A 27,036-nucleotide genomic window follows, 5' to 3' on the forward strand; every position below is an offset into this window, starting at 1 on the left:
TGTAAGGTCTCTGAATAGATTACATTTTCTTCTTCTATAATTCCCCGAAATATAAAATAAACGCTGTATAACCTATTGAAAGAATTTAAGGATGCTTGCCTACTGGACTCACATGAGTACGGACCAGGTTGCTGGGGCGATAGAAACACCACCCAGTGTCTTTTTGCTTTTGAGAATTACGATGTAATTGTTGAAAGACCACACGATATGCAATTTACTTTAGACGTTTGAAGCTCATTAAAAGACAATAATAATAATAATAATAATAATAATAATAATAATAATAAAAAATGTAGGCCCCGTAAGAAATTATAAGATAACAAGCGAATTTTCTTTTTATGAAGACGTCCAAAATAAAGAAAAACAAACCTGCATGAAACCATTTAATTATAATTGTTTGAGTCTACATCAAGACGCACTCGTGAATGTTATCAACAAGGGGTGGGAACAAACCATATGGCTGACTTGTAGAAGCCTGCATAGGCAAGAGCATAATTTGGTCGCATGTAATGAATGAAAGTCGTTCTGTATTTCTTTAAGAAGTTGTTGACAAAGAGAGGCTTAACTGAAAGAATTTTATCGACAAAGACTGACAAGAAAATATTGGCGTTAGGTAAGTGAGGGATATTTGCAGAATTGTACCATTATTGTTTATGACCTTAAGGAGACGTTTTTTTAATGCCAAGCCAAAGGTAGAGGTATATAACTGTAATATAATTAAAAAATTAGAATTTAAAGCCTAAAGCAAGCCGAGAAATCAAACCAACGTTGCAACTTTAAGACCCCTCAAAAAAAATCAACGGAAAAAACAAGTTTGTTGGATCGTACGGAAGAAATGCAATGGGCCTTTTGCAGCGTATCAACTCACACACTTTTCCCTTAAGTTTTTTTTTTCAACTTTTCTTAGAACTTTGAATTTAACAGCTCGAACCTTTCCTAGAGTACAACTGTCCTAATCTCCCGTTAAAGAGCAGGAGACTAAAAAATGTGTAAACAATTGCTTGATAATGAGATGGACAGATCGGCTTGCTCAAAACACGAGCATCCAGTAGCTAAAAATAGTAGCAATAAGAAGACACAAAATAGATGTTTCAGGTGTTTTGAATCTGAATTTGGGCAATGTGTTGTCATTTAGGTTTGTCTTGAGTAAAAACATTTTGTATTAATTGTTTGCCACTTCCACCATAACTAAATAGCCAAGTTAAGTTCACAATTTAATTTCCATAATTCATTACTTCTTTAGAATTAAGAGAAAAATAAACACATTAATGGCTCCTTTTATGAGTACCAAGAGCTCGAAGAACTTAAAACAAAGGAATCAATCAGAAAAAAATACAATTTCCAACACAGGATGAAAAAGATACCTCACAAAAAAGAGAAATTCACTTATTCCTCTAGAAAGACTATATTAATGGGGGGCATTGAGAGCCAATTGATAATTTGCCTAGTAGAATTATGCTAACACCAAAAGGAATTGCTGGTTCAGTTTAAAATTCACATTCTAAAATGTCAGTCTCTATCTGTGTCACTGTGAGATCCCCCAAAACCTAAGCCATGTTCGTAATGTACATGAATGTTTTTTAAACTTTGACTGACAGTTTGCTATTTTCAGTCAAAAAATATTTATAATACTTTGTTTCCTTCCTTTGAGCAAAAAACAAAGCATCTATTATAATGTCCATTGTTTGCTGTTGTAATTTGCTCACAGAACTAAGTAATTACGTACGTTATTATCCAGAAAGTCACGATTTCTGGTTTTTTCCTATCAAGAATCGGTAGATTTAAGCTTATTTCTTTCAGTAAAAGTAAACGGTATCTTTTGTCAACCAAACAAGTTCTACTGTTACAAAATATTTGTGTTACCAAGGTGAGCTAGAAAAACCAAACTATTTAAACCTTGTTCCCCACGCCTTAAGGGCTCGTTTATTGGTGTGAGAGTGTCGCTTTCTCTTTTAAGGATGTACGCTTTTGTCGGTTGCTATGCTCAGTACATGTAATGTTCTTGCTGTTAACGACAGTATAGTCTGTCAGGAAATAGTATAATTTGTGAGTTTGATTGACCTAAGAATAGTATCCTGGATTTTCATGTATTTGTAAAATTTGCATGAAATATCCATAACTTACATTAGCAAGAAACTCTTATAAGCGCAGTGTCTTACCTTTTCAGAAACGCAAATTTGTGCTAACCCAGATTTGTCCCTTTTTATCACTCGTTAATTGCTGTAAGTTGGGCAAAGAATGTATAGCAAGGTCAAAGTTTTTCTGAATTTGCACTGAAGATCGATTGCTCAATGTACACATAAAGGTTGGGAAAACAAACATCATTATTTATCATGGTTTAAATTAACTGTCACAACGTGCCAAACTAACAAACCAAAGCAAGACGACTGAAAGCAAGTATAGACATAACATAACATACTAGTTTATTCATAATGTTATGAAACAAAAACAAAAAATACAAAGGAAACAGGGGTCAACGCTCTTGTTGTCATTTATGAAGTTGTTATTCATTTTAAGAAACTTCTAAAGGTGGATTTAAAATATTCAATCAATTCCATACGCCATCATTGCCGGAGACACAGGAAACCCACTCAATGTGAAGAATGGAAACAGATTGATGTTGAGCTGGACGTGTTTCCGGCATCACAGGAGTTCCTGCTTCAATAATTAGTAGGATAATAGCAGTAGCAGCCACCATCATTACCCCCCCCCGCCCTTTGTCAGCAGCCACCCCACCCACCCCACCCAGACCCCCTATTTCGCAAATTCCGGTGAGTGAACAGAAAGATGGAGGACATTACCATAAAATACAAAAGTACTGAAAAATGTAATGTGTGAACAAAAAACCCTTAAACCTTGAAACGATTTTATATCAATTTTGTCTTCCATAAATCTTGGTGCTGTGTTGTATTTGTCTGTTTGGTGCGGTGAACTGCAAGGGCCACGCCCTTGTTGGTGGTACTCATCACTTCTTCTCATGTTATCATGTGTTTATCTTTACACACTTGGTCAGTAGATGTTTCGTGTGTTTTTGACGCAATTTTCCCGCTTGATGCCTTTAGAATAACAAATTATGATACTTCAATTTGAATTCTTCGTGTTTTTTCTTGAAACTTGTATACGTTAGTTACATTTTTTATCACGCTCTGGCATGAAAAAAAAAGTGTACAAAGGAGTCGAGAACGTTTTCTTGCGTTCTTTAATAACCAAAGAAAGATAAAATCACGCTTTTGGAAACGAAAATAAACAAAAACCATTTCGCACCAGAGTAAAATCCCACTAATTTAAAGCCATCTCTTTAATAGAGAGATTACGAAATTGAAATTTTTTGGAACAAAAAAATGAACGTATAGCAAGAAGATTAGAGCTCACGCACTGAGTCATAATTCACGCTTTTCAAGATGTGCTTAGCTCAAATTCCCTTCATCAACGTTTTACTAGAATAAGTAGTTTCATTCGGCTGAATCCCTGAGGCTACAAAAAAATCACTTTTTAAAATGTTAATTTAAAAAATATATATATATATTAGCAGACGAAATGTTCCGTGATTTCCGGAGAGAAAACAGAGACTCAGACTTGTCTGCATAATATTATATTAAAATTATATAAATTAAGGTAGTGCTATGTAAACATGTTTGTTGAGCAAGACAAATGGAACAGCCGGATAAGATCTCATTTTCATAAGCGGTTTCGAGAAAACGTCGCTTTTCGAGGTCTGTAATCAGGGGAATGGTTATATTTTGGTGTAATTATAGAATTTGTTTAATGCCAGTTTTAGGATCTCTTATAAACACTTTTCAGATGAATTTGTTATTTTTTTTCTGGACCAAGTAGTTTATTTTAAAGCCGGTTCTATGTTTGTTTCAAAAAATGGTTGAGCTGGGAAAAAAGGAAAGCAGTGACAAATCAAGCAATTTATGGAGCACCTACAATTTAGCTGTGTTGACAGATTAAATTGGAAAAATCTCATGTTGACACTGCAAATGTCACAATTTTTTTTTTGTTTGCGGTAGCGTGCTAGTCATCTTATTCACGCCGTGTTTCTGTTTATTTAAAGATTCGACCAAAAGATTATTTTGCTTCATTTCACACTGAGGCAGCTGCTGGCATAGTCATTAGATCTCCGGCCACAAAAATAAGGTACAATACTGACTAAAATGACTACTAAATACAAGCTATGTGACTTAATTTTTTAAGACTAAGAGCAAAATTTTTATTATTTCATTTGATTGTGCTGTGTTCAAAAACGCTGTACTGAATGCTCTGCGATTTTAATTTTAAGCTTTATTAACCTTAACCCAGGGTGTTAATAAGTGTGAGAAGGGAAATGTTTCCTCAAAATAATCAATCAAGAAATATCTTCTGAAGCTAGGTGAAAGGCGAAAGTTGGCAAGTGCGACATCATGCTTTAGATCCGAAATTCTTATCAACGTTTTTCTTATCATCAAGCAGGCAAAATTACTACTGTTTGGCGAAAATGGAGGCATTTGTTTGTAATTCATTAGACTGAATGTGGGGCTTGTGGTTTTCACATCAGGACTAACCTTTTTTCTAATTTCCCGGTAAATTTTACTTTCAAATGGTTATTTTAAATTGAAACGAAAAAAATAGACCGCTTTTCTGTTTTCTTTCAAAAAAAGCTGCTTCTGCAAAGCGCATATTTTATCCAGCTCAGGTATACATTTCTTTTCGAATGCTAATTTGAATGTATTGCCGCTTTTGTTTTTGTGGAATATTGAGTTTGTGTTCCGGATGATAGTTCATTTTCGACTGAAGCAAATGTCAACAATATTCATAAAAATTTGTCTTCGTCGGTAAGTTTTAACATCTCCTTGGACTCCGTTTGGACTCCGTCGTCTTTATGAAATGGTTGGTAGCATTTTATTCTACCATTTTAGGTTAACGATTCTTTTTTATTTGCCTTGTGTGCTCAAAAAACTGTACAAGTGAAAGTAACATGTTGTGTAGAGTGATCTAAATATTATTTTCACGATTAGCCGTATATCATAAAACAAAATAAGACAAATTTTCTTTATCTATACAAAGACAAGAAAACTGAATTGTAAGTGGCGGGGTTTTCTTCTTAGCTTAATTTCCTTTAACTCTGTAGCACTCCCAGCTCAGTTGGAGACGTTACATTTATTTCATATTTACTTCAGAAATTACATACATACATATTTAATAATCTTAGCACTCGGAAGACTATACATGATATTAAGAACATTCAAGAAAAGCGGTCATGGCGGGAAAAGGAACAGAAAAATATAAGTTACGAGCATTAGCAGCGAGACATCCTTAAAAGTAATAAGGTAGAAGGTATTTCCCACTCGGTTTTTTAAAATCTTACTTAGTCTCTACTAGGCGTAATACTTTGCCAAAGTTAATATTTAATTTTTATTACTGATTTTACAAAAAAATATGCTGTTTCTTTCACTTCCACTTCAGAGAAAAATCGTAACAGGATCTTGTACTTATTGCCATTTGTACAAATAAAATATTGTAAGTTTCGGTCCTTAGAACCTTAAACTTTACTAAGAAATAGACGCTATTTTTTTTGCAGTGCATTTTACACAACGTACACTAATAAAAAAAAATACCTTCTCTCTGCCACTGTCTCTGCATTTGTCTGTTTTTTTTTTTTTTCAGTGATTTGTGTAGTTATTTGTTTGCTTGCCTTTTTTAAGGATTTAAAAATCTTGTAGGTGTTAATGTATCGAATGAATAGATTTATGTAGCGTTTTACAAAACGCGCTGATATTTCTCACGGACGAGTGGATTTACTTTGCATTTTTTCTCACCATATACCACCGAATCTATACCATACGTTACCATCACGAAAATAGTTGAGACGGGATAGGATGGGTAGCAAAATTAGTTCAATACTTTAGTAAGGACTTTTGCTTCATTTGAGGCTATCGTCTTTTACATTATACATGCTAGAAATTAATAATGGGAGCTCTCTCCAATTTGAAGAACTTTGCCCCGAGCAGAATGTATTAAAGTTCTATCAAGAAACGCCTCCACTCCGTCTTGCTCTTTAACGCCCAGATCTGAGAATATAAAAGCAACTTATTCCATTGCTTTACAGAAAGCACACGAAAATATTTTAATTACGAGTAATGAGTAAAATGTCCTCAAGTATTACTAGCACTGAAATATAGACTAAGTTATTTGTAGTAAGAAAAATGTAAAATAAAAATATCATAATGTAATGTAAAACACCATATAAAAGTATAGTACATGTAATGGCAACGAGTTCCGTTTGCCCACTGTTAGAACAAATTGGGGTAAACAGCGGTTTGTTTTCCATGCTGTAAAGGACTGGTACAAATTAAGTCAATATATGCTAGGAACTGTGAATTAATGTTAATATTTAAATCTACTTTTTTCAAGTTTTTTAGTTACTTTTTGAACTTTTAATTTTATATTGTATTTGTTATTTGTATTCATTTCTCGGTTGTTATTGTTAGCTTTCCTCTTTATTGTAACCCAGAACGTCCTTGAAAACCGCTTTGTGTGGGAGCTTTCTGGTTAAATATTGAACTGTGTATGGAAACATGATTAGTTTATCTTAAAAGGAAAAAATATCAGCATTTTATACTGAGAATATTTCCTCCTATTGCTAGGGTTGTTCACGCATGCATCATCAGGATACCTGAGAGACTGCCTAGGAGTTTCACGAGGCAAGAGCATTATTTGAGACTATTAACTCTACCACAGCATGGGGCACCCAACAAACTTCTCCACCGTCAGCGAAACAGAGAAACAAATAAAGTTGGTGCTGTACGTGCTTACATTTCTGCTCGCAGTCACTGGAAACTCGCTTGTTCTTCTTATCTTGTGGAAGAAGAAACGCAAATCCGTAAACGATATTCTCATCATTAATCTATCCATGTCTGACTTGACGCTAATGCTGTTCTCTTTACCTGTAAATATATTTCTGCTTGGCGGGATCGAATTTCCGATGTTATTTTGTAAGTTTATCTGCCCTGTCATGACCGCCACTTTTAACGTCAGCATCTTCACTTTAACATTCATGGCGGTTTATCGCTGCCGTGCGATCATCAACTCATTTCAACCGGAAATGCGTCACAGGTACGTCATCATGTGGATTATTGTTATCTGGATAGTTGGATTTTTACTTTTACTTCCGCTTATCATCGTCGTGAAGACAGAGGCCGGGGGATGTACAGAGAGCTGGGACCAAGACCAAAGTCGCGCGTATACCGCTGTCCTGTTTACACTGCAATACGTTCTACCGCTGGCAACCATCGCTGGCGCTTATATAATGATTGGTGTCGAGATAGGGAAAGCTAAAGAGCGGCATGACTCAGATGCACAGAACCGGTTAGCCTTAGAATTAAGACGGAAAGAAGACCTACAGATTATCAAGATGATGGGAATGATTGTACTGTTATTTGCAGTGTGCATGCTGCCAATTCAAGTTGCTTGGCTAATAGCTGACTTTGGACCTGACGAGCATAAAGTAGTGGGCAATGTATTGTTAAGGGTGGCTGATATCGCAGCATATCTGCACGCATGTGTTAATCCCATAGTTTACGGAACCATAACAAAGTACTTTCGTCGTGAATATATCAGATATTTGAAATCTATTTTCTTTTGCAAACAGTAAGGCAGACGTTTGCGCAGGAAGAAGTTTTAATTTTTCCAGGATCACGTACGAATCCTGGGATATAGTTAACTCGTTCAACATAGGAATAAAAAGGAGCTGTATCTAATTAGTAAGAATTAGCCTTAAACGGACAAGCTAGTCGAGAAAAAGATAGCGGCAAACGAAGTTCTAAATTTTATCAGTTTTCCTAACCTCCTGAATTGAAACAAAAAACAATAGACTTTCATTTCTTTTTAAGGCTTTAAATTTTAATCATGCCAACCATTTATCTAACAGTCTATGCATGCAATTTCTTTTGCTGTTTACTCTTCTATTACTCTGAAACATCAACCATTGAATAAAGAGAAATATTTGAAATAACACTTTAGAAGCGTTCAACTCTCACGTTCAACTCTCACTCACTTTAAGAGGTACTTCCTTTTAAAAGCAAAAAAATGTTTTGGAACAGAAACATCTTTTTTCCTTGACCATATGTCCACAAAATGCATTAAAAACAAAATCAAACCAATGATTGCTGAGTTTCACCATGGGGGTGTCAACAATTCCTTGCGGAGATCCTGAGATTCCTGAGATTCCCTGCCGCGAATCTAATTTTTTCTCAGTGGTATGCTAACAACTTTTGAATACGAAGAACGAAGATTATATGAGAAGCTCTACTGCTGTTGTAGCACGGTCGTCCCTTCGGTCTTGTTTCGACGTTTTCTATCGATAATGTAACAACAAATTTCTTTCTCGAACAGATCCGATCAGAGTTTTTTCAACGAATATTTTTTATTATTTATATGCCATGTTTGCAACTGACTCGTGAATAGCCCATTTGTTTACACGTGATGCCTGCTCGCATAATTGAAGAAATTTCATTGGCTAACATCAGAAGTCACTCATTTGGATAAAACAATATCACACGGGGTGTTTGGTATAACATTTTCAGGTTCTGCAAAATCGATGTTTTGTTGTTTTAAATGCGATTTTAAAACTGTACAAAAAACGCTTCCAAAGAAGAAGACTTGGGCATAAAGAACACTTATACAGAACTATCAAGAATTTTCAAGCAAAATCCTACTCAAGGAAAGCCTAACTTTACAATGAATAACACGACAGGTGATGTTCTGTCTTCACTGATTGTGCATAACAAGGAGCACTTGTGGTTGAAAGTGACCTTCGGGCTGTACATCACAACACTGATCCTTGGTTTTGTAGGAAACGTTAGTGTTTTGGTTGTCATTGGGGTTAAGAAAACGAGAGAGCGGCGTCCACATGAATTGTTCATCCTTAATCTTGCAGTTTGCGATCTTATGTTAATAATGGTTTTCCTTCCTTTCCAATTAAATCTACATCTTCATGGCAAAATTTACTCCATCTGTATTTTATTGCAAACTCATTGCGCCTTTAATATCAGTGGCTTTAGGAGCAAGCGTGTTCACACTAAATGTTATGGCGGTCCATCGATGCTACGTTATCACAAACCCATTCAAGCCAGAGATATCACAACGCACAGTTATTAACTGGCTCGTTCTAATGTGGATTTTGTCAGTAGGGTTAGTCGTGCCAAAAATTCTCGTTTCTACTCAACAGTCAAGCCGTTGTGTTCAACGGTGGCCAAGTGCTAACTTCAAAAAGTTCTACACCCTTACCTTTTTCACCGCACGTTTTGTGATACCGTTATTTATCATTACATACGCCTACGTTCGCATTGCAAAAGACTTGTCGGGATCAACTGCTCCGAGATTTGACTTGGATGAGGACGGCGAAATTAAAACACGGACAGCCAAATATGAAAACATTACTGTTGTAAAGACTCTGGCTGTGATTGTTCTGTTATTTGTGATGTGTATGCTACCTTATCGATTGGCAACCATAGTCATGATGTTTGGAGACCAGCACCAAGCGCGATTAGCACGATACGTTCGCCAATACACCTCGGTATTAACAATCTTCCACAGTTGTGTGAATCCAATTGCCTACGGAACACTGACAAAGCAGTTTCGTTTTTGCTTCGGCGCTCGGTGTATTCGCCTGTTTAGCTCATGGTTTCCATGTAGGTTCGCAAATCAGGCAAAGAATCTAGCGGACACTGTAAACATTTTTAATCGCTCATTATCAAGAAACGCTGAGAAAACTCCAGAGTTTTTCACATCAGTGAAGATTAAACTAGAGCCTGAAAGCTTCCAAAGAAACATGCAAAGAAAAGAGACGGCAGTCTAGCGGTCATAAAGAGATATATTTTAGTAATAAGCTGCAATTACTAGCAACTGACCTGGTAAATCAATTTTTATGAACATTTTGCTCTACAGAGACTCAAAAAATCTCAAACCACTTTATTAGTTCCTTATTCCACAGAAAATGTATGTTACAATATACAACAATTATTTATTTTGTAGTAGGTATGTAGTATCGTGATCAGCCAACAACGGTCACGTGTCCACTTTACATTGTATTTACATTGAGATCAAAAGTCATCATATAGAAGACGTCTCTGGTTTCCACTATGATAATTGATCCGTTTTTCACCTCAGCTTATGTATCATTTACTTCTACCGGTACCCATTGCTTCCCCCCTCTCCCTCCTACCCCCTGGCCCCTTTCCAGAGCGGACTGCCAATTTGAAAACAAACTGGCAAACGCCCCACGGCAATAGTTTCAGTGACGTGTACGTTGGTTTGTTACTAGCTGAATGCTAGAAGAAATGCACTGAGGCTGCTTTAAATAAGACGTTAGTTTTATTCAAGAGGTGTGGTACGTGTTTTCTTTACCCCAAATCACGTCCCATGGCGCATGTCCTATGAAAAAGAAGAGCGACAAAATGAGTGCGCATGCTCGCACAAGCAGGCGTGTTGTTCCTGTTGTTTCTTGTAATCAGATGCCAGCCCGAGTGTAAGAGGCAGTCGAAGTTCCCACATACAATCTCCGCTACTCTAGCCATCTCTGCAGTGAGGACGATTATCTTACCTTTGAAGCGACCTTTCACATTGTTTTACGAGGTAATTTATTCATAGAGAGAATTGCTACAACGAAAATTTACTGATATACGAAGGAGTTTGTGTGTTCCTACTAGAGCTCAAACTCAGGCAGAAAATTCACAGCAATTCTAAAAAAATATGTAGTAGATGAGTCCCTTTGAGAGCTTTCTTGAAGGTAACAACCTTAGCTGTTTTTTGTTGTTTTGGCCTTACCGCGAATAGAAACAGATACCTGAAATCTTTTAATTGCCACCATTTTGAATTGTATTTGTTTCTATAGAAATACTGTGACGTAGCTGCTCCCTCGCGCTCGGCGTAAGCATGTACACCCATTTTACCACTGTGTCTCGGAGCCTTGGAAAAGCCAGAAATTTTTTGCACTCTTCTTGGTGAGTTTAAGTTAAAAACCTGTACATAACTCTACATAACTCTGCTAAACGTTTCCTTTCGCAAATCTGGTCGCACTTAAAACTATATTGAAAAACAGATTCATGGCGATTTCTGGATTTAACGATTTAATTAAGGAGTACACTTTAACTTTGAAACTTACAAAGATACATCCTCCGCATGCTATTCAGAAAATATTCTTCACCTCCATGAACCGAGTTCCTTGTTTGTTGTTTCAGCTTGAAATCTGTCCTGCTTAAATATATCAGCGGACTCTTCTTACTCATGCGCTGTGTGGCCAGTGTACGTGCGTGCGGGTCAAAATTGTGACTCAGTCGAATAAAAATCTCTTTGAGTTTCAAATATCTCTGCAAAATCCTGACGTTCCACCTCGGAGATTCGCTGCTTGTTTTTGACCACGGTCATTTCTGTTCCACCCAACTCTTTGTTTTCACTTTTGAGCCATCTTGTCCGATACTTCGTTTGCTCGACAGGATAAGTTTTAACGGTCGCTCTTTCAAAACAATGACAGCTGAATGGACAGTGTCGACAGTCCATTAATTTAGCGAGAATCCTCAAGTATTCCGCTCGAAACTGTTTTGACATAAGTCCGTATATAAAAGGATTCACGCAGGAATGCATGCTCTGCAAAATTGAGGAAAATGTAAAAATTATAGACGCAATTTGTCTCTCTTTTTCCTCACCAAATTGTTTCAACATCCAAGCAACCTGGTGTGGCGACGTACACAAGCCGAACAACAAAACTATCGCAGCCAACATTTGAGCAATTTGTATGTTCTCTTTCCGCGCACCGTCTCGATAATTACTTGCTCGGTTTCCATCTAAGCTCGTCTGTGGACCTTTGTTTTTCATGAGGAAAATTGCGATTTTGACATACGCGCTTGTTATTATGATCAAAGGTAAGATACACTTTAGCAGCAATAAACAAATTATGTAGGCATCTTTGTGTATCTTTGATGCCCAGTCCCCCATGCACCTCCCACGTGGAGTAACCTTGGCGACGAGCATGGCTGGTAAACTTACAAGGAGTGACAGCAACCAGAGAGTAGCAATCCAGTAGTAGACTGTTCTTCTGCGTATTCTTGGCCGGTACGGGTAGCACATGATGCGACACCGAACAATCGCCATGGAAGTAATAGTAAAAATACTCAAACAAAACGCAGAGGTTCCGAGGGGTCTTAAAGCAACACAATGGAACAAGCTTAAAGAGCCTGGGAACATTTCAAAAAAAATGTTGAGCAACAACGATACAGCGACAAAAAGTACGTCAGAAATAGCCAAGTTCACGATGAACAGATCGTTGATACATCTGTTGGCCTTCTGTTTTATAACGGCTACCACAAACGCGTTACCAATTACAGCAATAAACAAAGCAATACAGTTGGCCACCAACCGGACTCTCACTTTAAACCGGTTTTGACGCGGATCAAACCAGTTTAGATCCGTTCCAAAGAGATCGTACGGCTCTGTACTGTTGTTCATTGCAACAGATTTCTCTGCAGTTGCCTTCCAGTGGGTGCAAATTTGGCACCAACTAGCAACTCTAGATTCTCCACTACACTGAAAGTTTAAGTTTATCGGTGATGAAGCAAACAATATACCCTATGATAAAAAAAAAGGTAAAATGCAAATGAGGATATAAATCAATGCATCCATTTGTAACGGTCTGACAGGACTTAGGGGAGTCTGTAATCATAGAGGTGGACCGATTCGTTTTATCATTTGCGTCAGTAAATACCGGAATAGCCTGCAGGGAGCCATGTTACTATTAAAGTCATCACAAAATATTATTCGAGAACTGCAAAACAAGACCCACACCTTTTTGAAGAATGAAAAACGTCAGATCTTTTTTTAAGAGCCTTGAATCAAAGAATTCAACAGCCGCGCGTAATCATACACGCAGCCAGTTTAGTAATACTAACATTCCTAACTGAGATACGGGGATAAACATTTTAAAATTCGTCACAGTTGCCGAAAACTTTATAGGCTGGTCCGTCAAGACCACCTAAACTTGTTAATCAGGATCAACAGAAACTGTACGTCCGATTTTTTATATACTTCCTTCATAGTTTCTATCAACATTTACCTCAATTTGTATGACGGTAAACGCTTGCAAATGTCCGGAGTAATTCAATAAACCAATCTCAATAATTCTTAGATGTTAGGACTACTGCTGAACGCACTCACAAAATTCTGATCTCATAATATAATCGATTCCTGCGATTGTCAACAAAGCAGCGAAAAATAAGCTTGCGATTAACAGCACACGTTTCGGGAAAAAATCTTCAGGCAATGAAAAAAGATCTTTCGTTGGGCCTTATTCTGTTAATTAATAAATTTAACAAAATGAAAACCAAATTTAAAACAAAATTCAATACTATGTTTTTTTCACGATGCCTGAATATCTTAACAAAAGATTAAAAAAGAAAGCTGAAACAACTGAATACATATACATCGACTTCATACAAGCTGGAACTGGCATGTTTATGTAATGGTTAACACCCCTTCAGTTTCACTGTTTGCTTTCTCTTATGAGAGAAACAATGTACCTATTCTCTATCCACCCAGGTGTACAAATGGGTGCCGACAACCGTTAGGAAAGCTTTTAAGGTTCTAGGGTATACTGACCCCGTGATAGATTGAAATCTTATCCAGTGGAAAAATGTAATAAGTTCCTTCGGCCTAGACAAACCAGAAATTTAACTGTGCCATGCCTTGTGGGTCACCTAATAAACAACTTGTGATAAAGCGTTCACGGATAAGGGACAACACGCTTTATTTTGAACTTAAACGATAGAATTGCGTCACATATCGTAGATGTTTCCCAGTCTATCTGTGAAAAAAATATTTAAAACGATAAATTTAAACTGAAAGCCTCTCTCAGAATGGAAGAAATAAAATTCAATACACTAATGTTTCTTTCATCATAATTTATGATTGACGTATAAAAAGACATTCACTTAATGTTGCCTCAGAAGTTTTCTTATGTTGCAAATATTTAGTCATTCTCATAACCGTTGTCCCTCCTCGTGTCTCAGTGAAGAGAAAGTTACAACTAGCTGCTTTTGCGTCGATGGATTGATATCCATTGCTCGTTATCTACATACACAGTGATCACATCAGATTTTTGTAATAGGGCAACATGTTAAACAGCGAATTGTCACATGAGCAGCCACTGATTCCGTGAACAAATCTCCTGCACATGCTGGTGCGTTTCATGTTTCAGTATTTAGGAATACTCAAGAATAGGAAACTATGAAATAATACCTAGGATTCCAAAGCTTTCCCCGTCAACAAACGCTCCTGAAAATGAGTACGATCTCGACTCCACAAAATGTAGCTCTTGCGTTTTAAACAGCAGACGTTTCAATAAAATTTTATTTGGCTTTAGTCGTACAAAGAAGGTAATGGCAACAGCTGTCTACACACACAACCCACGTGTTAGACATTCGGATTTTCCGGCAAAGTAACTATTATTTACTTTAAGCTGTCATACGTTGACACGGTTCTAGTTTCTTTACAGTGGCAGTTAAATTATCTGATCTCAATTATTTTCAACTTAGCTGAGGTAGAACATTACTCAGTTTAAATAATGTAGAAATTATTGTGAAAGGTTGGACACGATTTGTTTAAGGATTTAAGCTCCCGTTTCCTTGGAAGCTTAATGACAAAGCAGAGGGCGAATAAAAACACTTTGCCGACACCTACTTTAAACATACATGCGATTTTCTTACAATAGTAACAACCAGGATGTTTATCCGAGAGATTTTTCCCGTAATAGTGGAAAAAATAGATAGTGCCACGGCTAGATTTCGTATTAAAGCTAGTCCTGATGGTGTTTCGGTTTTACTTACTCCGGCTTTTAAGGCACAAAAAGGTCCTCATGCGTAAGTAAAATATACCGATATAAAAAGGAAAATAGATCAGTCTTAGATCCTCTTGTATCAGTATGGAATTCATTGTCGGCCACTGAACTGAATCGCTTAGCCCGGTCAGTGCTTGACTAGAGAACTATACCGCGAACATTGATAATTGTCCACTAAGGGGAATGGTTAGTTGGCCCATTGGTATCTTGTACATCTCAGTACAATTGGCAGCAGTTTCTGTACATGCATCAAAATGAACAAATTTCAACAAATTCTGGGGTGCCAAAGCTGGACGGCTGAGCTGATGTGCAGAAAAGAGTTTACTCACTAATGTCAGAAACGTGGTGTCGGTCCGCTTGATCTCGAAGGCTGATATAAAGTTCCTAGCAAACCTGATTTTAAGACGTTCAGTAGTTCAGACTATTTACACACGTACAGATATACACATCTTATTAGTTGTTTCTCCGAGGATTTTTCAACAGCCAATTATAAACAACTACAGACCTCATGTATAAATGGCGACCGATTTATTATTGTTTAGGATGTATGTTTTTAACTTAATTGGCCCTACTTCAACCTCAGAGAAAAGCAGAACTTTCAATTTAATACCAGCCACGCCTGAATTGTGCATGCTTCAATTAAATATGAAATATTCAGGAGGAAATCTTGCTCATATTAAACAATCTCCTCGACTAATTTAAGATTTCCTCGCTATTCATTACTGATTCAGCAACGAAACGATTTATAGATCAGTTTTTTTTTTTTGGTTTTGTCATTGAATTGCGTTGTTTATCTGTATTTGTGTATTGAGTGTCCCGTTTTCAAGATATTGTGTCATTAAAACTGTACGTTAACCTCTTTAGATGTACTATTTCGTAGTTAGTGAACTTAATGCGTAATTTTTTAATTTAGCTTTGAACGTAATCAACACGAGGAGAGATAAATGAATAAATTAATGAGTTACTGTCGCTAAAACTGACAATAAATTGTACCCGTTTCTTGGCTGCTTGTGATATCAAAATTACGGTCTTGGCACTACATTTGAGAAAGAACATCCTAACTATTGTCTTTTAACAATAGCAAGTCGTTAATAAACATTACTTATGATTCGATAGGATACATTCTAACTCAGGGGGGCCTTGTTAATATGGTCCCTGGTCACAGGCTTCTAGAGTTCAATTTTGTTAAAGCGCAGTCTCTTGAAATTCCAGATCATTCTTTTCAAAAAACCCAAGATTTCTTTGCGCTGCCATTTCAACATGGATGTTATCGTTGTGATTTGCTTCATGATTGATGTTTCCTTCAAGGTTATTAACTTTAATGTTGTCATTGCCGGTATAATTTTCCTGTTGATATGGCTTTCTTTGAGCTGGAGTAGAACTATCACAAAGATTAACGTTTCTTCTCCTGTTCCAAGTACACTGACACGGGAAGCAACAACAAGAACATTTTATTAGCAGAGCTTTAAATTCTTGACGGAAGTAAACCAGAAAAGTTCCGTAAATGACTGGATTCGCACAACTGTGTACATAGGCTGTGATGGGAGAAAATTTTAGGAACTCGTTTGCCAGTTCTTGATGTGTTTCTCGTCCAAACTCCCAGAGAAGCCAAGCAAGTTGATTGGGCAGCATGCAAACGGCAAAAACGATAACAACAGTTAAAACTGCTTTTAGTGCTTGAATGTTGTCCTTCCTTGCTGATCTCGTGGCATTATCACCCCGGATGTTGAGCATGCGTTTTGACGCTCTTTCCTTCCAAAGATAAATAGCAATTCCAACGTAACGTCCAGTGATGATTGTCAGCGGTAGCAAATATTGCAAAACGACCAGTGCAACTGTGTAGATGCTACTGTAAATATGTGCAGGCCATCCGTCTTCCAAACACTCATTAAGCCCAGCAGTCGTTACTATGGGTAGTGGGACTGCAAGCGCCACTGACACAACCCAGATTACTCCAATCACAAGCCGAGCGCGGCCTGGTTCCATTTTTAAATGAAATGGTTTGGTTATCACGTGATGACGCTCAATAGCCATTGCTGTCATGGTGAAGATGCTGGCAGAAAACAAAACCGTGGAAAGAGGCCGCAGAGCTTTACAAAAAACACTGTTATACGGAGAAGGTGCCAGTTCTACATTAATGTCACTTGCAAGAGACACGATAAACAAAAGATCAGAAATTGTTAAGTTGAGAATAAACCAGTCGTTCGCATTTTTTCTTCTCTTTCGCTTCAAGGCGATGGCAACAAAGACATTACCCACAATTCCAAGGGTTAGTATGACGCAATAAGCTGATGTTCGCAAAATGCTGAAAGTTTTGATTCCGCGGCCATCTTGGTTTTCTTCAATTGACTCAGAAGTAGTGTTGTTATTCATCTTTGGTACTAGCAAAAGAAGAACAAACAACTAGATTCACAGAATGTAATATTATCAAGACAACAAGAGTCCGGTTGTCCCCCTTCCCATTGTACCTCATTTTTTAGACCGGTTTTTCAAGTTAAAAGCGCTAAATCACCAGTGCTGGTGTTGGTGTTATAGTCTGAAGGAGAAAGCTGATTTCTCAATTTGCATCATGCTTAGTTGCTTAAGCCAGGTTAAAATTAATTGCCTTGGGCATCAACTTTGAGGTCAGCTTTGGTCTGTGTTTTTTTTTCGCGGACATTAAACGATTTTGTCCTACATTTTTGCAATCGCTTCACTTCAAATGGTAAAGCTATTTTAAATGGAAGAACCAGAAACTTTGGTTAGATTTTCAGAGGAACGATAAACGTCTTTCAAACAACGGAAGCCTGTTATGTAAGTGTGCAGATGCACGTTAAACCACATAACAAAATGTCTTTCCTGGAGGCGGGATCTGCACGGGGTGGCTCGGACTCCTGAATATTTTTATTATTATTATTAAAGCAAACGCCATGAAACTTCAAGACGTTTTCAAAAATTTATCTGGAAATAACTTATATGTGTTTGGCTAGTGTTCATTGATTTTAACGTTACCATGGCAACCAATTTTTGACAGGCATTTTTTTCAAAGAAAAAATAAATTGTCTTCAAAGTAACGTTTACGTTATCAGCTCATATCAGTGTTCCTTTATTGGTTTTGATTACTTGCTAAAGTTTTGGGGAAATCCAGAAATCCAAGATGGACACCAATTGGCATTCTTGACGTAATTACCATGTCATATCACGTCGTGAATTCCCTTAGCCGACCTCAAAGGAAACATCTTTGAACATGCTATCTATCCTTCAAGTCTCATTGTCATAGCTTTTATATTTTTGGAAGGGAAGGGGCGGGGCGAATTCCGCCGCCCCCCTCGGCCCCAGAAGACAAAAAAAATCCCGGTCTAGAAAGGATTAATTTAGAGCTAAACAAGAGGAAAGTCATCTGTTAGGCTTTCGATGGACGTTAGCGAATAGAAGGACCTATCCAAAGACTTTTGACTAGAAGTAGCGAAATTCCAATTTGATTTAGCGAAGAGAAGGTGCTGTCGGCACTTCGCATACAATTTTCTTGGATATAGACACAGAAAAGGAAGAATAACAGCTTAACATATATATAACACTCACAGGATATACGGGGATTTTTAGCCAAATATTTAAACTAAGAATTTCAAGCATAAAATATTTTATTTGAAGGGATATTTGTCCATGAACAGTTTTCCTTGAACATCGCTCTCGGAAAACTGTTCTCCTTTCGGTAAATAGGTAATGTTCGTTGACGAATTACTGCAGATATTCCCGCCAGTAAAAGTTATTATTTTTAGCTGATGATTACAACTTAGCATTTAAATTTTCTAAATTGATCCAGTTGCAGTTAGAATATACGACACAGGCTGTTGAAGACGTTCAAACATTGTCCATTAACGATATTACATTAGATAGAAGAAAAAAGAGGCCCTCGCAGTCATGTTTCATATTCAATTATATAACATGATCGACAAATGACTCACCTGTTTACGTTTTGTTTTGCTTCGTTCATATCTGCAATTAAGAAGTTCGCATTCATTACACAGTCCAGTAGTTTGTACAGACGTCTTGATTTAAGCAGTGTAATACTGTTCGTGTCTGCAATTCGCCCGAAGGGAAGTTTGTCTCTATTCCGTGATACTCAAAGGCACGGCGGTCGATATTTACTCAGCTCGCATTTATACATTCGTTATATCAGGAGTCGTTATTTTGTCAACAATAGTTTTGTCTATGACATTTCTGAGTGAAAGCAGGTGAACAGAGGGATGTCTGCTTGGAGAAGTGAATTGCACTATTGTTATATCTTGTATACACTACACTTTTGTAGCTTTAACACAATCATTCAATCGTTATTTACCCATCTAACGTCTATGAGCTAACAAAAGCTCGTTCAAAATACGTACCTACAAATTCAAACGAAAATGTGAATATCGACTGCGGTGCCTTTGAGTATGACGGAATAGAGATAAAATTCGTAGCTGGTGAATTGTAGATACTATCAGTATTACACTGCTAAAATCAGATATGTCTGCACGAACTACTGGATTGCATAAATGCGAACTCCTTATCTGCAGTGAACGAAGCAAAACAAAACGTAAACAGGTAAGTCATTTGTCGATCATGTTATATCATTGAATATGAACATATGAGCCATATAACTGCGAGGATCTTTTTTTCTTCTATCTAATGTTATATCATTAATAATTATTGTACAATGTCTAAACGTCGTAAGCAGATTGTGTTGTGTATTCTAATTGCACCTGGAGTAAAAATCGTAGGTTGCCGCAAACTAGAAAATTCAAATTTGATGTTATAACCATCAGAGCCATCAGGTTATAAGGGAGGACTTATGATACGTTATAAGGGAGGACTCCTTATCTGCAGTGAACGAAGCAAAACAAAACGTAAACAGGTGAGTCATTTGTCGATCATGTTATATCATTGAATATGAACATATGAGCCATATAACTGCGAGGATCTTTCTTTCTTCTATCTAATGTTATATCATTAATAATTATTGTACAATGTCTAAACGTCGTGAGCAGATTGTGTTGTATATTCTAATTGCACCTGGAGTAAAAATCGTAGGTTGCCGCAAACTAGAAAATTCAAATTTGATGTTATAACCATCAGAGCCATCAGGTTATAAGGGAGGACTTATTATAAGTTATAAGGGAGGACTTGAAGCATTCAACAGCATTCCGAATATGCGGGGGTAGATGGTTCCACTCTGGGATGGTGCGTGGGAAGAATGATGATCTATAACAGTTCTTGTGTGCTTGCATGGACGTTCCTGTAGCGGTGCTGTCCTGTGGATTTTCTGGTTGCACGTTCACTCCTGGCCAGAATCTGGCTTTCAACATCCACAAGGCCGCGCACAGTTTTTGAACATGAGGGAACAGCCCTCCGCGCTTCGAGGCTCTGTCATCCAAGGTCACTAGACATTTGCGTGACACTAGATTCTCCGATGTAGTCGCCTTTAACGAAACATGCGGCCCTACGTTGGACTTTCTCAAGCGTTGCAACATCACCTTTCTCATAGAGATCCCAACGACAGAGCTGCAATACTCCATTTGTGGTCTTACAAGTGTTTTGAACGCAGTCTCTTAAACCTTAAGGATACAGTGTCTAAGATGTCTACGAAGAATCCCAGGGATTTTAATGGCTTTAGTTGCAACTGAGTTTGTGTGGACACTCCAGTCTGTTAGTAATCTCTACACCAATGTATTCTTTAACAGGTGCTGACTCTAGGGGCACATCCATCATGTTGTACATGTACATATGTACTTTCCCAACTACAAAGCGAGGAAATAAGTCCTTTTGCACGGTAGTTTTAAGCAGTCATCAATGTTCCCGATCACTCTGGTTTTGTTTTCACGGCCCCGCATTTCTCGCTTAACATTTCTGAAGGTGTTTTGTTTACCGACTTCGTTCTATGTAAGTGTAGTAAAGTAACCGCCACAAAGGCCTTAAAAAAAACTCTTAGAACTTTATTCAAATCGTTCCACACGAAGACATTACGAACACTCCCCGCTCGCTCACTCAATTTTCCCGGATGTGTTACATTCGTAACCGCTGAACACTACATTCTCCCTCTTTCTTTGCACAAACGCTTACATAACAAAATAAATGAAACGTGTAACATACAAGTCTATTTGATTTTAACATCAGTGATTTCAAAGCTGAAAAATATTACTTCGGCAAAGTCTTTGTACTTTTAAGTACAAAGACAATTATTTCATTAAAATGAAATAATTGTCCCTGGTCACATAAAAGCATGAAGTGACTAGGTAAATGAAAATGAGTTCACTGCAAAACATAATCGTTCAAAGCTCGTGGGCGCCTAGGAATTCTTCCGGACCTCCTCAGCGGAGGTGGGTCCTCCTCAGCACTGGGAACGGGAACCTCTGGGGGTGGTGGTTCTGTAGATACAGAAAATGGTATCTCTGAAGCTTTTGCTCCTCCAAGATCTGCAGCTGGTGTAGCTGGTGAAGCTAATGTAGGATTCACCTGGGGCAGTGACATTTCAGTTGCAAATCCAGAATTCTGCTGCAATGTTACTTGACTCTCTGGAACATTAGAGGGTTTGATGTACTGCAGATTCTGTTTGTGCTGCACTCCTTGTGGCGACTGCAGCACAACTTGGTCCCCATATCGGGCTAGGACTTCATACGGCTCCTTCTCATACACAGGCGACAGCTTATTTTCTCTTCTTTGTTCCAACAGAACAGTATCTCCCTCTCGCATGTCACGATCTACAGCGCGAAGTTTTTTTGTCGGTGTAATCTTTGTTAACCTGCTTCCTCTCAGCGTCATGGTCCCTGGCTGCGTGGTTGCTCCCCTCTATTTCCTCATCCACATAGGTCAGGTCAGGCATCTTTGTCTTGAGTGTTATTCTAAACAGCAACTCAGCTGGGCTCTTCCCAGTTGTCGAATGAGGAGTGGACCTGTAAGCCAGTAGAAACTTGTTTAACTCCTCCCTTCAATTCTTTCCTTCTGCATGGGATTCTCTGATGGCTTTTAGAAATGACCTATTTTGCCTCTCCACTTCGCCATTAGCCCTTGGCCAAAGGGGGGTGGTGTACCAATGCTCTTTACCCAATTCGCTCAGAGAATCCTTCATCTCCTTAGACACCAATTTGGAACCATTATCAGTCCGCATAGCCTTAATTAGGTATCCCAAGCCTTGCAAACTGAGCGTCGAGTCGCTGAACAATGACCTTGCTGGTTGTGGCTCTGATAACATCCACTTGCTGTAATAATCCACTAAAACCAATAGACTGTCTCCAAATGGGAGAGGTCCTAGCAGATCCAGAGCTAATTCTTTCCACGGCCGTTGAGGCATACTGGTAGGTTTCAATGGCGGAGGTGGAACATTCTTTGTGACAAGCTGGCATCCGTAACACTTTGCACACCGCCTTTCCGCTTCACGATCCATGCCTGGCCACCACACCTTCGAACGGAGCCTCTCCTTTGTTTTGACGACCCCCTGGTGTCTTTCGTGTGCTAGGCTGACCACTCTCTTTTGAAGGGATTGAGGCATAACAATTCTTGTACCTCTCAAAATGACATAGCAAATGAAGGTTAACTCGTTGTGCACTGGTATATATTGCTTTGGAACACTGTCCCACTTCCCAGCAATGAGACACTTCCTGATGGCCTGTAGCTCCGAATCTTGGGCTGAGGCTTGTCAACTTCCTTAGTCCTTAAGGCCACTGGTGAAGCATGAGATGCAACCATGCGAACATACTCGTCGTCGTCCTGGGAACGGAAGGAATCTTCAATCTTAGTCAATCGGGACAAGGCATCCGCAATGTTCTCTCTGGAGGGCACATAGCAAACACGATAATTGTAAGGATGAAGGCGTAAAACCCAGCGCTCTATCCGAGCTGACAGCTTGGACCTTGTCGCGTTAATAACCTTGAGTGCCTCATGATCAGTAACAAGTTCAAATTCTTGCAGACCATACAAATAAAGGTGAAAACCTTCACACGCCCAAACTAAGGCTAAAGCTTCCTTCGCGGTTTGACTATAACGGCGTTCAACCTGGCTCAAAGTACGACTAGCATAACAAACGGCGTTCCCTACTCTCTTCTTGTACAAGCTTAGCTCCAAGTCCAACCGGACTGGCATCGGCAATGATTTGGGTGCGAGCTTCTTTGTCAAAGTATGCCAAGACGGGTGCGCTGGCAATCTGCTCTTTCAGCTTTTGGAAAGACTTCTCCTGCTCCTCGCCCCAAAGAAATGGTTCCCCCTTTCTAGCAATCTTCCTTAGGGGTTCAGCAGTAGTGGAGAAATCAGGTATGAATCTAGCGCTAAACCCAACTAGGTCAAGAAAACTACGCACTTCGGACGGGGATTGTGATTGGCTTGCTTCGATAACAGCCCTGACCTTTCCTGGGTCGGTCCAATACCGTGTCTGGTCAAAAGGAGTCCCATGAAGACTACTTTTGTCATTAGAAGGGTGCACTTCTCAGCATTCAGGATCAAATGTTTCTCCTCTAGCCTCTCCAACACCTTCATCAGGTTCCTGTCACGATCCTGCATAATCCGTACATGTACAATTAGATCGTCTGCTATGTTGGCCACACCCCACAATCCAGCCATAGTCTGGGTAATGATGTGTTGATACTTTTCGGGAGCAGCATTAACACCGAAGCTCAACCGCTTGTACCGGAAAATCCCGTCATCCGTGGCCGAAGGCATTAATATCTCTTGAATTGGGCTCCACTTCGATTTGGTGAAAACCCCAACGTAAATCAAGTTTAGAAAACACAGTACTCCCATTAAGGCTCTCCAATACCTCGTCTACAGTTGGTATAGGCAATCTTTCGCGCACGATGGCTTTGTTGGCCCTACGCATGTCAACACACAGGCCAATGTCACCTGACGGTTTAGGTGCGACAACCACCGGGCTAATCCATGTTGTAGGCGCTTCCAGCCTTTCAATGATATCATTCTCAAGGAGTTCATTTACTTTGGCAGTCACCTTATCCTTAAGGGAAAACGGTATTCAACGCATCTTCTGAGCCACTGGCACCACGTGAGGATCAATATATAATTTCAATTGGTAATTCTTTTTAAAGAATAAAACTTGCCAATCCCACTAAACACACTTGAAAATCTAGCCATGAGGCTTTCCACGCAAGCATCTCCTACAATATTACAATTCTAAGCAACTGGGGTTGGCGCTGCACCGACATGTAGAACCCCCAGGTCAATTGCAGTTGAGTAACCGAGTAGGCACCGCCCTTTCTTGACAACAGTAAACTGTGCAGACACCTTAGCATTGTCCCCTAACAGCTCCGACGTAAACCGTTCAACCACTACGAGCCCCTGGCCTCCATAGCCATACAGCTTTTTGTTACTTGGCTGCAATGCGACCTTTAATCCTTTCTGTTCAAGCTCCTTAAAGTCACCCTGGCTAATTTCAAGATTACTTGCTGAACCAGAGTCAATTAACACTTCCTTACTGATTCCACCAATCTTCATAGTAATAACAGGCTCACTGGCTGTTGACAGAGCACATGTTTGATCTTCAATTATAAAAGTAAAAGAGTCATCCACACCCGGCTGCACAATATCCCCTTCCACAAAGTTAGCTTGTCGTCCACGAAAGTTTTGCCTGCGATCATAATGCTGCTGCCGTTTGTGTTGCTTGTTGGGTTTTGAAGGCTTGAATCCACTTTTTCCCTCCTTGCAACAAAGAGCAAAATGCCCAAATCTGCCACATTTTCCACATTTTCTGCCATTAGCTGGACATCTCCTGTCACGACCAAAATGGCCCTCACTACCACGGTTGAAGCACGTTTTATTATTGCCTCGATTTGTTCCAACCGCATTGGTGCCCACACTCGTTTCTCGACTTAAATTTACCATCTGAGAGGCTTGTTCAAACGCAGACTCCCACAGCCGAACCTTTTCCATTGCATCCTTTAGAGTATTATCCTTCACTTCGAGCAATTTCTTCTTCCACTCGATATCAGGCAATTTCTCGTTCAACTGATCACGTACATTTTCCTCCAATGATTCGCCAAAGTTGCAATTTCGAGCTTGCTTTCGTAAATGGACCAACAACTTGTCCGCAGTTTCTCCCGCCCCCGGAGCCATGTGCCTAAAAACATGTCTCTCGTACGGGACATTGTCCTTGGCTTGGAAATGAGCATTTAACTTCCAAATACAGACCGAATACACATCATCCGTCGACGCGGTTGGTCCAGGATCTACCAAATCTTCGTAGAGATCTTGGACTTTAATGCCTACCAAATGAAGCAACTGCGACTTCTTTCGTCCCACTTGTGTAATGCCTTTACCCTCGATGTAATACTCGTACGATCTCCTCCACCGGTTCCATCGCTTCGTGACCTGTGAAGCCGAACCAGTTAAATTCAAACGCTGTAAAGCTCGTTCCGCTGAATTTGCCATCTTCATGGATCCTCGTCGCCAATTTGTAGTAAAGTGACCGCCACAAAGGCCTTAAAACCACTCTTAGAACTTTATTAAAACCGTTCCACACGAAGACATTACGAACACTCCCCGCTCGCTCACTCAACGTTCCCGGATGTGTCACATGCGCAACCGCTGAACACTACAGTAAGAGGCAATCATCTGGAAATAAACGCATATGTGAATCGATGCTGTTATCAATGTCATTAATATAGCCAAGGAACATGTATTTGGAGCTGAATCCATAACAGTTTACTATCATTTTGAGATAGATCTTCCCTAGGTGACGCCAGAACATCGTTTTTGTGGAAATAAAACACCTCCATGCGCGATCAGATAATCTGTTTTTAACGAAGACCTGGTATTGTTAGAGAAACACTTCACCAGAGTTATGTGCACAAGTGAGCGATGACTCGGTGCCAAATATGACATCTGGGTTTTCGTCCTCAATCAAAGCTAGAAAATTATCCCTCTTTGAAGAGATCCTTTAAGAGTTGATGTTTATGATCTTGAGATAACTTTTCACAGCGTTTTCTTTTGATTTGGCTTCAAATGCGAAGGGCTGCCGAACAACTGCAGAGGAAAACCGAAGCTTAAACACAGGTTGTCCGCCTGCTGGGCTTCCAGAGGAGCAGAAATGAAAGCCAGATAATGTTACAAACCTATTACTGGAACAATATTGGATTGAAACAGCGACGAAAAAAAACTTTTACGGCCGCAGTTGCAACATAACTAGACGTATGATGGGTGCTGTCTAGGGTTCTAAAGTTAGACTCTCTAGCGTCCAAACATGCCTTGTGAAACCAGATTAAACACTCCTCGCATTCAATAGCACGCTGGTTTTGTGTCACTGCTTTACCACACTATTCTGCATGGAATATCGTCAGACGCATCAAGGATGTCAGTTGGCGGCGATGATTGTCGCTTCGGTTTTCAATCCATCATAGCCAATGAATATCTAAGCTCATAGAACGAAGTCTTTCAGTGTGTTTTACAAAACGTTTAGTTTCAGTGTTTTTTAAGCCAGTGTCAAACCATTTTACACATTTTAATAACAAACTTTATTTGAACGGATATTTGCCCTTGAACAACGATCTCGGAAAAGTGTTTACCTTTCGGTAAACAGATAATGTTCGTTGACAAATAAGTGTGCAGAATTTTTCCTCTCCAGCAAAGGCTATTATTTCTGGCTGATGGTTAAAACATAAAATTTGAATTGTTTTTAGTTTGGGGCAACCGACGTTTTATTCTCCAGTTTTAATTAGAATATATCACACAGGCTGTTTATGGCGTTCAAATATGGTCGAAAAATTACTCACCTGTTTACGCTTTGCTCTGCTTCGTTCATATCTGCAAGTAAGAAGTTCGCATTCATTACACAGTCCAGTAGTTCGTACAGACATCTCTGATTTTAGCAGTGTAATACTGACCGTTCCTACAATTCACCCGCTGCGAATTGTATGTCTTTTCTGTGATACTCAAAGGCACCACGGTCGATATTAACATTCTCGTCGTTTAATTTGTCTCAGCTCGCATTTATGCATTCGCAATATCGAGAGTCTTTTGTTCCTACAATTCACCCGCTGCGAATTGTATCTCCGTTTCTGTGATACTCAAAGGCACGACGGTCGATATTAACATTCTCGTCGTTTAATTTGTCTCAGCTCGCATTTATGCATTCGCAATATCGAGAGTCTTTTGTCAACAACAATTTTATGTATGATATCTGTGATGAAAGCAGGTCGGTTTGAAGAACTTAATTG

General features: G+C 39.0%; 2 protein-coding genes across 6 annotated transcripts; one reads left to right on the forward strand and one right to left on the reverse strand.

The window, feature by feature from the left end:
- The first annotated feature begins 334 nt into the window (after positions 1–334).
- On the forward strand, positions 335–10,149 carry LOC146468109 (neuropeptide FF receptor 1-like). Of its 4 annotated transcripts, none has more exons than XM_085124918.1 (2): positions 335–613; positions 6,627–10,149. In XM_085124918.1, exon 2 carries the CDS (start codon positions 6,722–6,724, stop codon positions 7,631–7,633), a length of 912 nt encoding a protein of 303 aa, XP_084981044.1. In that variant the 5' UTR covers positions 335–613; positions 6,627–6,721; the 3' UTR covers positions 7,634–10,149. The 4 variants fall into 4 exon arrangements, with proteins under 4 accessions (XP_084981044.1, XP_084981043.1, XP_084981045.1 ...); XM_085124917.1 differs by lacking the exon at positions 335–613 and adding an exon at positions 4,072–4,140; XM_085124919.1 differs by lacking the exon at positions 335–613 and adding an exon at positions 4,332–4,869.
- Positions 10,150–16,032: 5,883 nt separating this feature from the next.
- Positions 16,033–26,884, reverse strand: LOC146468110 (orexin receptor type 2-like). 2 transcript variants are annotated; one of them, XM_085124752.1, is made up of 2 exons: positions 26,593–26,829; positions 16,033–17,247 (listed from the first exon to the last, which is right to left on the reverse strand). In XM_085124752.1, exon 2 carries the CDS (start codon positions 17,237–17,239, stop codon positions 16,052–16,054), a length of 1,188 nt encoding a protein of 395 aa, XP_084980878.1. In that variant the 5' UTR covers positions 17,240–17,247; positions 26,593–26,829; the 3' UTR covers positions 16,033–16,051. The 2 variants fall into 2 exon arrangements, with proteins under 2 accessions (XP_084980878.1, XP_084980877.1); XM_085124751.1 differs by lacking the exon at positions 16,033–17,247 and adding an exon at positions 23,986–25,435 and having other exon boundaries at positions 26,593–26,884.
- Positions 26,885–27,036: the final 152 nt, after the last annotated feature.

The sequence above is a fragment of the Pavona decussata genome, unplaced genomic scaffold (genome assembly GCF_977016875.1).
Source record: "Pavona decussata unplaced genomic scaffold, jaPavDecu1.1 SCAFFOLD_133, whole genome shotgun sequence".
Classification (NCBI taxonomy): Eukaryota; Metazoa; Cnidaria; class Anthozoa; order Scleractinia; family Agariciidae; genus Pavona; species Pavona decussata.